This window comes from Odontomachus brunneus, unplaced genomic scaffold (assembly GCF_010583005.1).
Source record: "Odontomachus brunneus isolate Ranch 3 - 2012 unplaced genomic scaffold, Obru_v1 Obru_scaffold_071, whole genome shotgun sequence".
NCBI classification, from domain to species: Eukaryota; Metazoa; Arthropoda; class Insecta; order Hymenoptera; family Formicidae; genus Odontomachus; species Odontomachus brunneus.
The window spans coordinates 1,486,080-1,499,549 of NW_022639521.1; the positions used below are offsets into that span (position 1 = coordinate 1,486,080).

Consider the following 13,470-nt stretch of genomic DNA (forward strand, 5'->3'; position numbering starts at 1 on the left):
GAGAGAGAGAGAGAGAGAGAGAGAGAGAGAGAGAGAGAGAGATGGGGGAAAGGAAGAGAAAAAGTGGGAGGAGGTGAACGTTATTTATTTTACGCTCTAGGAAAAACTATTTTTAAGCAAATGGGATTGTAAATAATCATTGTAAATATGGAAAATGAAAATCGTGTAAAAATTATTATTTTCTTATTAATAATTTATGGAAAGAATATTATAATTTTTTTCATATAAATTCTTTTCAATTTTATTATGTTTTTAATAGTTTAGCGCAAGATTGTAAGTAAGGTATATCTTGCTAAAAAACAGTGAATTTCGCTAAATACAACAAATATTTTAATAGCACATTTCAGTTCCTTGATTACAAAATCCTATAGAAATTTTTATTATAAAACTTTGTATAGAAATATAGTAGACAGTATATTGTACGGAGAGAATTTGATGGTAAAAGTTACTATAGAATCTCGGTAATCGGGAATTTCGCCTTAATTTATACATATGTACTATTATATCTTATATATGTATTGTAATACCTTACGTATATACTGTTTATGTTATAAAAACTGAAGTCTGCTGATATTGCTGTGTTGCTTACCAAACTAAAACAAACTGGCAGTTTATTCCTACATTGTTAGAAGACTTGTGGCAAAAGTGAAAATAACTTATATATGTGAGACATTTTCGTGTACAATAAAGAGAAAGGGAGAGAGAAAGAGATATAATACATTAAATATAACATGATTATAATACATCGTGAAGATAAGATACGAGATAGATGAATGCATACATATATCAGTAGATAGATAGATGGATGGATAGATAGATAAGTGGACAGATAGATTTATTGCGCGCTCCGGGAAGATTGCCCCTCAGACACGATAAAAATACAGGAGAAAAGGAGAGTAACAAAGAGAAAGAGAGAGAGAGAGAGAGAGAGAGAGAACGGAAGATAATGGAGCGACAAGGAGCGTATTAACGACTCGGCGAGTCGCGAAACGAGATCACGGCCGATCCGCGGGCGCATTGACGACAGGTGGGCTCAGAGACATTGGGGAAGGGAACGAGAGGGGAACCGAGGGACTCTCGCGCTCCCTCAGGATCGCGGAATCCCAGCGCGGCCGGGACGCGAAGGATTCCACCCGCGTCTAATTCTGTCGTCTCGCACCAACTCGCGGGGGCTTTTCAAATCCGGTGGCACGCTTTTCTCCGACCGTGGCCACGCTGCGTTCGATCACCGACCGAAATAGCATTGGCATTGTTCCGTTTCCCTCCAGAGGAACCGGCTCTCGCGCCGGCAAAGGAGGTCGACTAATTTCGACCCCTTCGCCGCCACCGCCGCCGATACTATGTCGCGCGCTGCTTCTACGATGAGATTACGCGCGATCGATCGATCGATCGATCGACCGATCTCGGGAGAGCCGCGATCTCGTGAGGCTCGGCGTTTCGCTTTTACGACTCATCGATTAGCCATTAGCCGCGAGCGGACCTACACGCTCCCGTCGAGCCCGCTCTTGGGCTCTTTTACGGGCAGAGTCAAGGTCCAGCCGGCGAGCACGACTTTCGACAAAGTTGCAGCTCGATTGTGCGAAGCTCGATTATGCTTCAACAGTTCGCCCGTTGGGGACTGTGACACAACACATCGTTAAGAGAAAGAGCCGTTAGAGTAACTCGAGACGAGTTAAGGGAACTAAATTTTGATCGTATATAGTGAGAACACTAACTGTCCTAATTCTTTCAGCAATATTATGGGCTTCTTTCAGTAAGCAAGGGAAAATTTTGTTCAATCAGGCAATCATAAAGCTGAACTGACAATGTTGGATCTGTTCTTTTTAGCTAAACTAGTACTTATTTAATTCTAAGAGCAAAAAGTGCAATCTAGTTCAGCTGAACAGAACAGACCTATTATAGATTATTTACCGTCTGATTAATTTACCTTACTTCAGAGCAGTTAGATCTTTTGGTATTTAAAGCAATTTTTATCTTGTTTATTATATTGTATAATTTAAATTAAATTTCTTTTTTTTCTCAGAATTCGACTTTCTTCTGCTTCTGCAAATTTTTATATTAATTTATATTTTATATATGTTAGTAAATATTACTTCAGATTGTTGATCTGACTCAATTCTTTTTCAATTCGAAATTGCAATTTATAATTGCAATTAACAAAATTTGCGAATCCTGAAACACTGACGAAAGATCAAGTCGAAAGAATCAGGGTTGCACATATATTTTTTGCACAAATAATCGTCTTGAATTAAATAGAAATTTGTGATAAATTAACAATCTGACGTAGAAATTTTAACAACAAAATATGGTCAAAATATGGTCAATGGTTAACGAAAAAATGTAATAAATGATTAACAAAAATACAACATAATTGCATGCATAATATAAATGTTCTATATACCAACTACTAAAAATGCAATTTAATTCCATATTATGAGTAATTCTACTTCTGTTTCGAATGTTAAACAAATTAGATGATATTATTATACTAATATGTTGAATTATAATTTTGAGATTGTTATAATTAAATTTTGAGATTGTTGCATACAAGAGCGCGAAGAATTAAACGAAAATATACGAAAATTTTGTTGGAAGAATTAGATCAGTTAGTTCCCAACATATAAAATAGAGTTAATAAAACTCAATTTGTTTCAATTAATCTGTTTTGTAAGATAAAATGTTTTAACTCTATTTTTTCAGCGTACCTACTGTACACTTTTTTAACTAAAATCACATTCAAAACAAACGAATATTCACTCGAGACGATAATGAAACTCCTATCATTCTGAATCGCAAGAGTGAATGCTTCACATTTTAGAGTAATTCTAATTCCGTATGAATATGTTTCAATCGATTAGAATGAATTTATTCTTGTCACGGTAGGATAATATTAAACTTACTATTTAATTTTAAGCGAGAATATTTAATCGACAATTCAGTGTGGAGGTTATGAGTAAAAATTCATTCGAATTAATAATGCAAATATTTGCCACTCTAAATCGCAAGAGTGAGCTTTACTCAAATTTAAAGTGAATTCTACTTCTGTATGGGTAAATGTTCTAGTCGATTATAATGAATTGATTCCTGTCACGATAGAATAACATTAGATTCACTATTCAATTTCAAGTAAGAATATTCACGACGATTCAAAGTGGAGGATTCACTCTATATGAGTGAAAATTCTGCCACTCCGAATCGTAAAAGTAAATGCTTCATTTAAAGTTAGAATGAATTCTGATTCCATATGAGTAAATATTCAAATCAATTGAGGTGAATTTGTCCTGTATGTGTGTGAGAGGGATAAAGCAACGTCAAATTCATTATTCAATTTTGAGTAAGAATATTTCACTCGATCATTTAGAGGATTCACCTATGTGAGCAAAAGTTCACTCGAAACATAGTGAATTTTTTGTCACTTGAAACTTTTCGAGTGAAGTTCCACTTGAACAAATTTTGAGAATACAACGATGACGAATCGATGTCATATTCGGTTTGTCAGCGTTCTATTCGGGATTTTTTTTCTTACTCGCGTTTCCTTGCGTCTAAAATGTCACCAGGCGATTCTGCGACATTTCGTCGGTTTCTCCTGGGCAGCCATCACGTAACTTTTCCCCTAGAGAAAAGTGAAAAGTGAAAAGTTTCACGTGAACTCATGATCACGTAACTCGAAACGTGAAAACGTGGAACTTTTCACGTGAACTTTTTCGTCATGAAACTTGATGGCGGAAAAGTGAAAATCTAATGACATGATAAATATGAAATATATTATGCTGCTGTTGTGGTGAGATACAGGAAACATAACAGTCCTAAGGTTATAACGATGTTTTTAAGGTTATATGTTCTACAGCCGATGGATACAGCTGATTTGGCTAATATTGAAATCATATAGGAACCATGTTTAGTGATTTGTGCTTTTCACGCATACACTGTTAAATCCGTGGTGTCAAATTATACTCAATTTGAGTTATTTTTAACCATTCCTATAAGTCGCCACTGCTCCTACTAAATATGTCGTTAATTTAACTAATGTAATGGAGTTAAATAATTTTAAAAAATGTATACATTATACATGTATACATAACAAATGTATACATTATACATGTATACATAACATTTTAAAAAATGTTAACTTAAAAAATGTATTAAATTTGACTAAAATTTAGTTTATTTTTTATTATGTGCACATTAATGTAACCTTTATTTTAGTAAAAAATGACTTAATATTTTAAAATGGGTATTTTTTTAAATATATATATATTTTTTTAAATGGGTTGATTAGATGTGGTTGTTATATATTTTTTTAAATATATATATATTTTTTTAAATGGGTTGATTAGATGTGGTTGTTATATATTTTTTTAAATATATATATATTTTTTTAAATGGGTTGATTAGATGTGGTTGTTATATATTTTTTTAAATATATATATATTTTTTTAAATGGGTTGATTAGATGTGGTTGTTATATATTTTTTTAAATATATATATATTTTTTTAAATGGGTTGATTAGATGTGGTTGTTATATATTTTTTTAAATATATATATATTTTTTTAAATGGGTTGATTAGATGTGGTTGTTATATATTTTTTTAAATATATATATATTTTTTTAAATGGGTTGATTAGATGTGGTTGTTATATATTTTTTTAAATATATATATATTTTTTTAAATGGGTTGATTAGATGTGGTTGTTATATATTTTTTTAAATATATATATATTTTTTTAAATGGGTTGATTAGATGTGGTTGTTATATATTTTTTTAAATATATATATATTTTTTTAAATGGGTTGATTAGATGTGGTTGTTATATATTTTTTTAAATATATATATATTTTTTTAAATGGGTTGATTAGATGTGGTTGTTATATATTTTTTTAAATATATATATATTTTTTTAAATGGGTTGATTAGATGTGGTTGTTTTTTCAAACGCATGTTTTGTGTTAAAATAATAAATTTTGACACACATAATAGTTAAAAATAACTAACTATTATTTAACTCAAGAAATTGGTTTAAATTTGACCCTCCAATATTTAACAGAGTAGAGTTACTTAATTGCGTGAACAATGAAAAAGTTCACGTGAAATCGATAGATCGAAAAGTGAAAAGTCCCGCTCGAAGTTACGTGATCGCTGCCCCGCCGCGCGTCACAATCACGAGCTGATGTCAGATCCTGAACTCGAGAGAGCGTTCCGCCTAGAGTCCCGAGTCCGCGAGCCTATCGGCTGGACAATTCGGCCCGATAATCCGACCGGTGTATCCGCAAGCGCGCTACGAAAGCTCGAGACACCGATTTATTTTGGTTCGCGCTCCGATACGCCGTCGACGCGCGGCGTTTATTTTCGGCCGCCAGTCGGGGAAGTGGTCCGGACCGGTGGATTGCGCAGCCGATGTTCCATCACCCACTCGTGACGGTGGATCTCGCGATTCTTCATCGCCCGGCTGTCGCGCCGCGGGATTCCTCGGATTTCAACGGGACGTTCCGCATGCGTGCCCACCGTGAACAGATCAAATATATAGGAGCGACCCCGCGATCGCTGTTGAGACTTCATCGTTGTCTTTCGTACCGAAAGAGAAAACACGATTATATGTAATCATATACAAGTCTTGTCTCTGCCCACAGGAAAATGCATGGTGCGCTCGAGTGAATGTTGCTTGTTTCATAAGTTTATATGTCCGCAAACCTATTGTAAACTCACCTTATAAGCTTCAAACTTATCCAAAATTTATCCTGAGTCCTAGTAAACTTAGCATGCTGTTAAATTAGAACTCCACGCGTCACTTTATGTCACGTTACGTCAATATAAACATCGTAAGAAAAAAAGAAAATTGAATCATGAAGAGAAAGAGAGAGAGAGAGAGAGAGAGAGAGAGAGAAGAGGAAATGGAATTAATTAATAATTAGGAAATTTGCGAAGTGGTCGATGTTACATTAATATACATTAGCATACATTCAAAAGCAAACTGATAACAACTTTATTACGATTTTACAACGTACTCAGTACACAGTGAGAAATTTTTTCGATTTGTTCACTACACAGAGTCGAACCAACTTTTTCTTCGATAAAGTGTTATGATATTGTAAAAGAATAAATATTCTTCTTTTGCACATGATAATAAATTTTTCTGTAATTTGTGATGAGTATATCTTAAGAGTATATCTAAGATATATTTTTAATTTGTGATGAGTATATTTTTAAAAGTATATCTTTTTGTCTTTATTTTAATATTTTAATATTTTATATTTATTTCAATATTTTTAAAAGACATACCTCTCTTGTTAGAGATAATCATTACTTTAAAAAGAAGTAAATAAAGTAATCGTTTTTCTTAACAGCAGTATATTTTTCTGTATGTATACACGGCGATATAAAATCGTATGTATATATGTCCAAATGGAAAAAAATACTGTTGCATAAATACAATTGAAGTAACCCCTCTTATATTTGTGGTAGTCGGTTTACGTTAAATTAACGTTTAATTCATGAAACTGTTTATTTTTTTTTATCACACAACAGCATTTTTCTCGTACATATATAATTACATATGATTATATACATGGCTATGTAAAGACAAATTTTATATATATATATATATATATATATATATATATATATATATATATATTAGGTGAAGTAAAAAGTTCTGAGCGTTTTCCGCTAGATGTCTTTAGTGAGCCATATCTCACGATGTATAGATCGCATCGGGTCATACTATACGGCGATTTAAAGGTGACATTACGCTTCAAAAAAAGTTCTGTGACAGTTTTGTGTTTGGTCAAGCCAGTTGTGTGTTACAGCGTTCCAAAATGGAGGTAAAAAAAGAGAAAATTCGATACATTCTTCAGTACCACTACGACCAAGGTGAAAAGGCGGAGCAGGCGGCCAAAAAAATTTGTGCTGTTTATGGACCCAATACAGTATCGAATGCAACAGCAAAGCGGTGGTTCCAACGATTCCGTTCTGGTAATATGGACGTCGAAGATGAGGCACGCTCTGGTAGGCCAATCGTCGAAAATGTCGATAAAATCATGGAAATCGTCGAGTCGGACCGGCATGTGAGCACTTATTCCATTGCCCAGGAACTGAAGATTAGCCAGAAAACCGTTTGGAACCATTTGCATAAGGCTGGTCTCAAGAAGAAGCTCGATGTATGGGTGCCACACGAATTGACGCAAAAGAACCTTTTGGACCGAATTGATGCCTGCGATTCTTTGCTGAAACGTAACGAAATCGACCCATTTTTGAAGCGGATGGTGACTGGTGATGAAAAATGGGTCACATACGAGAACAACAGCCGAAAAAGATCGTGGTCCAATCGCGGTGAGCCGGCCCAAACGATCGCCAAGCCCGGATTAACGGCCAAGAAGGTTTTGCTGTGTGTTTGGTGGGATTGGAAAGGAATCATCCACTATGAGCTGCTCCCATCGGGCCAAACACTCAATTCGGACCTCTACTGTCAACAACTGACCAGATTGAAGCAGGCGATCGACCAGAAGCGGCCAGAATTGGCCAATAGGAAGAGTGTTGTGTTCCATCAAGACAACGCCAGGCCGCACACATCATTAACGACGCGCCAGAAGCTCCGAGAACTTGGATGGGAGGTTCTATTGCACCCGCCGTATAGTCCAGACTTGGCACCAAGCGATTATCACCTTTTCAAGCATTTGCAAAATTTTCTTGATGGTACAAAACTGGCCTCAAGAGAGGCTTGTGAAAATGAGCTGGTCAAGTTTTTTACCAATAGGGACGAGAACTTCTTCAATCGCGGAATTATGAAATTGCCTTCAAAATGGACAAAAGTTATCGAACAAAACGGCGCATATTTGATCGAAATCGGATAATCCTAACTATGTTAATTTCATCGTCGAAATAAAACGAAAAAACGCTCAGAACTTTTTACTTCACCTAATATAATATATATATATATAATATATATGAGTCATACAAAATATGTTTAAAAGAAACATTAACATTTATATGAAAAAAAAGTTATTTCTATATAAGTATTAATATTTGTTAAGCATCTTGTATAATTTATATATAATTATGTATAAAGAGTTATATTAATTTTAATATTTTTGTTGCAATTTATTTATATATTTTTACTATGATTACGTTGACGATTATGTATAATCATTCTTTTTTTGGAATGAAAGGTGACTTTTACGTATCCCAATGCAATCAATCGAAGTCACTCGTTCGTCAATCGCACCACACGAATATGGATCGTCGAGGGTTTTCGATAAGACCGCCGCCGGCTACTACTCTGATATCTTCTCGTTGGAGGCGCGCCAGAGCGGCGTACCGCGCGCAAAACGCGCCCGCGTATCGGGGATCATCCTGACGTTAATTCGCAACCGATGAGGTAACCGAAATAAAATCTATCGGGTGACGCCAGAAGCTCGCCGCGGGCGACCGGAGCGCGGTGGTGGAAGGCGCGTGTAAACAGCGTGCGTGCGACGTATCGTGTCCTTAAAGCCGGCCTCACGCGACAGACGTTTGGATCTGTTCTTTTTAGCTGAACTGTCTGTACTGATTGATGCACACTGCTGCAAGAAGTTAGACTGAGACAGGTATTTTGTTTCACTCTGATTTATTGCACCAGTTCAGGCAATTCATGTCGCGCCAATATAAAAATCGCAGGAAAAACAGAAGATTGAATTCTGAAGATACAAAAAGAGGGAATGGGGGAGAGAGAGACAGAAAAAGGAGTAAATTGAATTAATTAATAATTAGGGAACTTGCGAGATGGCCCCGATGTCACATTAATATACATTGGCGTGCATTCAAAAGCAAACTGACAGGGACTTTATTCCTGATGAGTTTCGCAACTCATCCGTCATGTAGCGAGAAATTTTGTTTCTTGTAATTCTTAGAAGATAGATTTCCCAATTAAATATGTTGAATGCGTCCTCATAATTATTAAAGAAGAAAAAATTCCCGTCTATTTATTTCTGAATATATATACTAACTAATATGAGAGATTGACCATATTATATGTATAAGTTGCTTAATTATCAAATTAATTCCTTTTTATTTCAAGATCTTCATTTCTTCTTTTCTTATAAGGATTTTTATATAGACATTCGCTGCCGATATTTGCCATGTCATGTGTCATGAATGTCTTCGTTATTAATTCGACTATTCTCTTTTTCCTGAAAGATCTAATTTCACCTTTGTATGAATTTTTATATCCCAATACTGGCTCATTACATCCGTGGCCGATATATCATTATGTGAACGAATTCCTTAATTACTTTTCTTTTAAGAACCTGAGATCTCCTTTTCCATGAATTCTCATGGTGACCCAATATTGGCCGCATACCCGCAACCTAGGTATATTTCCCAATGTTGGCCTACATTCGTCACACCGTGTGGCGCCGGCTTTAGGCGCGAATTATTCTCGCGCTCCTCTCGCGGTCGCACGAGAATAATCCTCGAGGACGACGTAATCGACCACCACCGCCACTACCACCACCACCACCACCACCACCACAGTCACTGTGAGGAAGCGAGGAACAGGCATCATGAAGAATGTTGCGCGGCGAGCGGATCGATTCCAATTAGCAGTACACACCCATCTTTCAAGAAGACGCCCGAGTCTCCTTCGACACCTTGTCTTCCCCCCTCTCCCCCTTTCAATAGAGAAAAGCACAATAACCGGTCCCGCTGCCAAGACATTGGCCATCTCTCCTCTCACATCCCGAACGCCACGGCGGTGTAGAAAAAAGCGCAACAAACGGGAAGGAAATGTCACTTGCATCGCGCGAATACGTCCAACGCGTCATCGCATCGCGGCATAAAAAAATCTTGTTTACCTGGTCGCGCGGAGTCGGACTCGCGCTTCTGGCAGCCGCGCGGGATCATCAACGTCATATTCGTTAGGTATTCGGATCGTTCTGACCGCGAGAAGAGTCGCCTCGCAACTCAGGTGTCGGCGTGCGCGTCTTCGCGGAGACTCTCGCGGATAAGTCGCGTTATTGACCGGCCACGATCGATCGTTCCACCGATGGCCGGCGGTGACGGCGGCGGTCGCGGCTGCGGTCTCGCGGCACGGGATCGCTAATTACCGTCCGCGCCGCTGATCGATCGCGCCGCCATCCATCGCATCGCCATTAAGGACAGGGACTTCGCGCGTCCAGGGACATTCGGGCTAACTTTAGCCGCTTTTAGCCGGGTCCCGTGCGCGTATACCGACGTCGCGACGACGTCCACGTCGTCGCGCGCGCGACGAGTCCACATAACGAGCCGACGGCCGCCAGCCTGGCCGCTTTTGCCCGCGGAAAATAAAACAGTGCAGCGGCCGCCATCCGGCCGCAAGGATAAGCCGATAATCGCGCGATCGGCCGGTCCGCCGATTCCCGGTAGTCGCGCTTCGCGCGATGCCACGCGTCGCTCGCTGGCTTCGACGACACCGGGCCGGTTGGAAAGCAGAGAGGGAGCGAGAGAGAGAGAGAGCGAGGAAGACAGAGGGACGGACAGAGATATAGGCTGAGGGAAAGAGAGAGAGAGAGAGAGAGAGAGAGAGAGAAAGAGAAAGAAGAGGGAGACGTCATAAGACGCGTGGAGAACGTTTACTACTTCTCGTGGTGGTGGACAAGAGTGTGACGCGCGTGGGTGGTCCGGTCCCCCTCTAGAATCGCGTAATCGTCGTCTGTCTTCTCTCCCGGTGACGTCACCGACACCCAAGAATTACCAGCTTGCCTACGAGAGACCGTCGCGGACCACCGCCGTCATTGGGATCCCGGGAGGCGCGCGAGAGCTCGCAGGACCTCGTCGTGAGGGAGCCATGCTTTCAGGGGGTCGCGGCAGGATATCCAGGAGTGTCCCGGGGAACAGCTACCGGTGCTGCCCGTCCATTTGAACGTGAGATCCTGCGCGAATTCGCCTGACGACGTCGACTCGTGCTTGTCGCCTCGCTTCTTCGGGAGAACCGGCTGCTCCCGGGGATCGCAACTCGAAGCGGGTGCGATCAGACAAGTGCAGCGATCAGATTTCCGCGACTTGACTCGACTTGACTCCGACGCTGTGCATCGCGAATCGCGAGCGTTCTCGGGGTAGACTGAAAGGGGAGAGGCAGGAGAGGTTCACGATCTGGGATTCGCCAGTCGTAGAAATCGCGACGAATCCGACGGGAAGCGGCGATTTACCTGTCACGACAACGCTCACTCTCTCCTTCTTATCTGCCCACGTGACGTCACTCAGCCGACGGGGATTACCAGTGAGATAAAGGACGAATCGTTAACGCATCCACCGCAAGAGCCGTACGCATGCGCGCGCGATGATCTTCGCCCCGGCGATCGCCCCTTCGCGAGTTCCACCTGGGAGATTGAACCGCCGCTCAAAAATCTCCCAACGCTGATCCATCTCGCGTGACGTCAACGACGTTAATATTAGCGCGACCAGGCGATCTCGCGCCGAGGAAAAATGCAGCGCCGGACGTCGTCGTCGACGTTGTCTCCTCCTCTGAGGCATTGCCAGATCATCATTATATTTATAGCTAATCAAAAGTACAACAGGACTGATACTTCAGATTACGCAATGGCACCTTACATGAATATTACCGACCGCCGATAATACGGAGGAATTATAGCCGATCAGCAAAACACCCTCTTTCTCTCTCCTTTTCTTCCATAAAAGATACCATCTCCGTTTAAGACCGCGTAGCTGAACCTCTCGCGGCGAGCCAGCCGTCGACCGGCCTCTTCCTCGTGAATGAATCCACGTGCGCGAGCGAACGCTCGCAAATAACAATCCGAAGCGTCCCGCTAATTACCCACGAGGATGGGTCTGCTGCTGTCGGTGTTGGTCGGCTGCGTCGGCGTGCTGGAATTGCTCACGTGCCTGAGACACGCGTCCGACGGCCTGGTGATCACCATCAACCCGCCGACGCCATGCCTGTCGTACCACGAGCCGGCCGCGAACGATATGCAGAGTATACACGATTCCCTCTGCAGCTTCAGCCACTCGGCCGACCTGCGGCTGCCCCGCGGCGCCAAGCACAAGCTGGAGAATCTGCACGAGTACAGCCTGCGAATGCGAAGCGAATTACGCACCTTGGACAAGAACTTCGATTATAGCACGTTGTCGGAGTACAGCGCTGGCTACCTGCTCGGCTACTCCAGGTCGGATTCCAGGCTTAGCCCCGACTCTAGGATCAGCCCGGATTCCAGACCCAGTCCGGACCTGAGGTATAGTCCGGACGACTTAAATTACTTCGTGCAAGAGGACGAAACGTGGATCGTCCACGTGGAACGACAGAGCGACGAGGAAGTCCACGGCTACGACGAGAACGAGTATATAAAGACGAAAAACTCCTTGAAGGAGCTGAACGCGGAGCTCAGGGAGAGTTTACAGCAAGTCGCGTGTTCACTGGTCCCGCCTGAGCCGGAGAAGTATGTCAGGATACCGACGCCGATCCCGTTCGATCTGCACGAGGAGGCGCGGCGGGCTTCCTCGAGCGAGGTCGACACGGAGTCCTTCGACAAGGACTCGGGCAACGAGGCGCCCACCACGAGGTCCTTCGAAGGCTTGCCGATTATCAAGAAAGACTCGCGCTCGGCCTCGTCGGTCGACGAGTCCGATCACGAGGAGAGGCAGATCACGCGGAAGGTCCCAAGGAAGTCTCCCTCGAAGCCCCAAGACTTCTCGAGGAAACCGAAGAGCAACGGTGTTCTCAAGAAAGTGGAAAGGTCGCCTGACAATCTTCCCTCGAGAATCATCGACTCGAGCACCGAAGTGGGACACGAAACCGCAAAGAAGATAAGCCAGAGGAAACCCAAATCCGGCAAGTCGTCGACGACGATCGTGAGGAAGCCCACGAGACTGAAGTCTAGGAACGCGGAGGTCAGCAGGTCGGCGGAGAACCTGAACGCGAAAGTCGCGTCGAAGAAGAAGCGCGATCCTGAGCGCCGCAAGTCCGACATATCCGTGCAGACGGTACGCAACCTGCTGAGGGACATGTCGACGAACACGTCGCCGACCAGCAGCCCGCCGTTGTCCAGATCGGACAGCAAGAAGAGCGTGTCCGTGGAGGTGCAGACCACCTTGGAGGACGCGCTGTTGGATGACGAGACCGCGGAAGAGCTCGGCTACAGCGTGCTCGGCTTGTCTGAGAGCAAGAAGGATCTGTTCTCGCGCGACAACCCCGCCAAGAAGTCCTTCAAGAGCAAGAGATTCCGGTCCGGGTCCAGAGACGATCAGGAGAGACAGACGGTGCACGCGCCAAGCAACGTCGACTCCCCGTCTGTGGAGATATCGCGAAACGACTCGATCTTATCCGAACGAAAGTCCAAGGAGCCCAACGGTTGGCGAAGGCGGGAAGACTCCAGGTCGAAGCCATCGTTTGAGGTAGAGGAGGACGATGACGATGATTTCACGGACGCGGAGGATGTGAGTTCGGGAAGGCCATCTATACAGTACACGACACCTGACACCGATCAAAACAAAGCATTTTGGGTA

The 13,470-nt window shown here is 42.2% G+C and overlaps 1 protein-coding gene across 9 annotated transcripts in view; it reads left to right on the forward strand.

Moving 5' to 3' along the window:
• Positions 1-13,470, forward strand: part of LOC116846861 (four and a half LIM domains protein 2) — a 642,247-nt gene that overhangs the window by 564,868 nt on the left and 63,909 nt on the right. The window contains exon 1 of one of the 9 annotated variants that reach the window (XM_032821220.1): positions 10,281-13,467. The exons of 7 other annotated variants lie outside the window; for them this stretch is intronic. In XM_032821220.1, coding sequence (XP_032677111.1) covers positions 11,794-13,467 — 1,674 coding nt within the window. In that variant the 5' untranslated portion in view covers positions 10,281-11,793. Of the gene's footprint in view, positions 1-10,280; positions 13,468-13,470 lie in introns of those variants that run through there. One more of the 9 variants, XM_032821221.1, reaches the window with a different exon arrangement.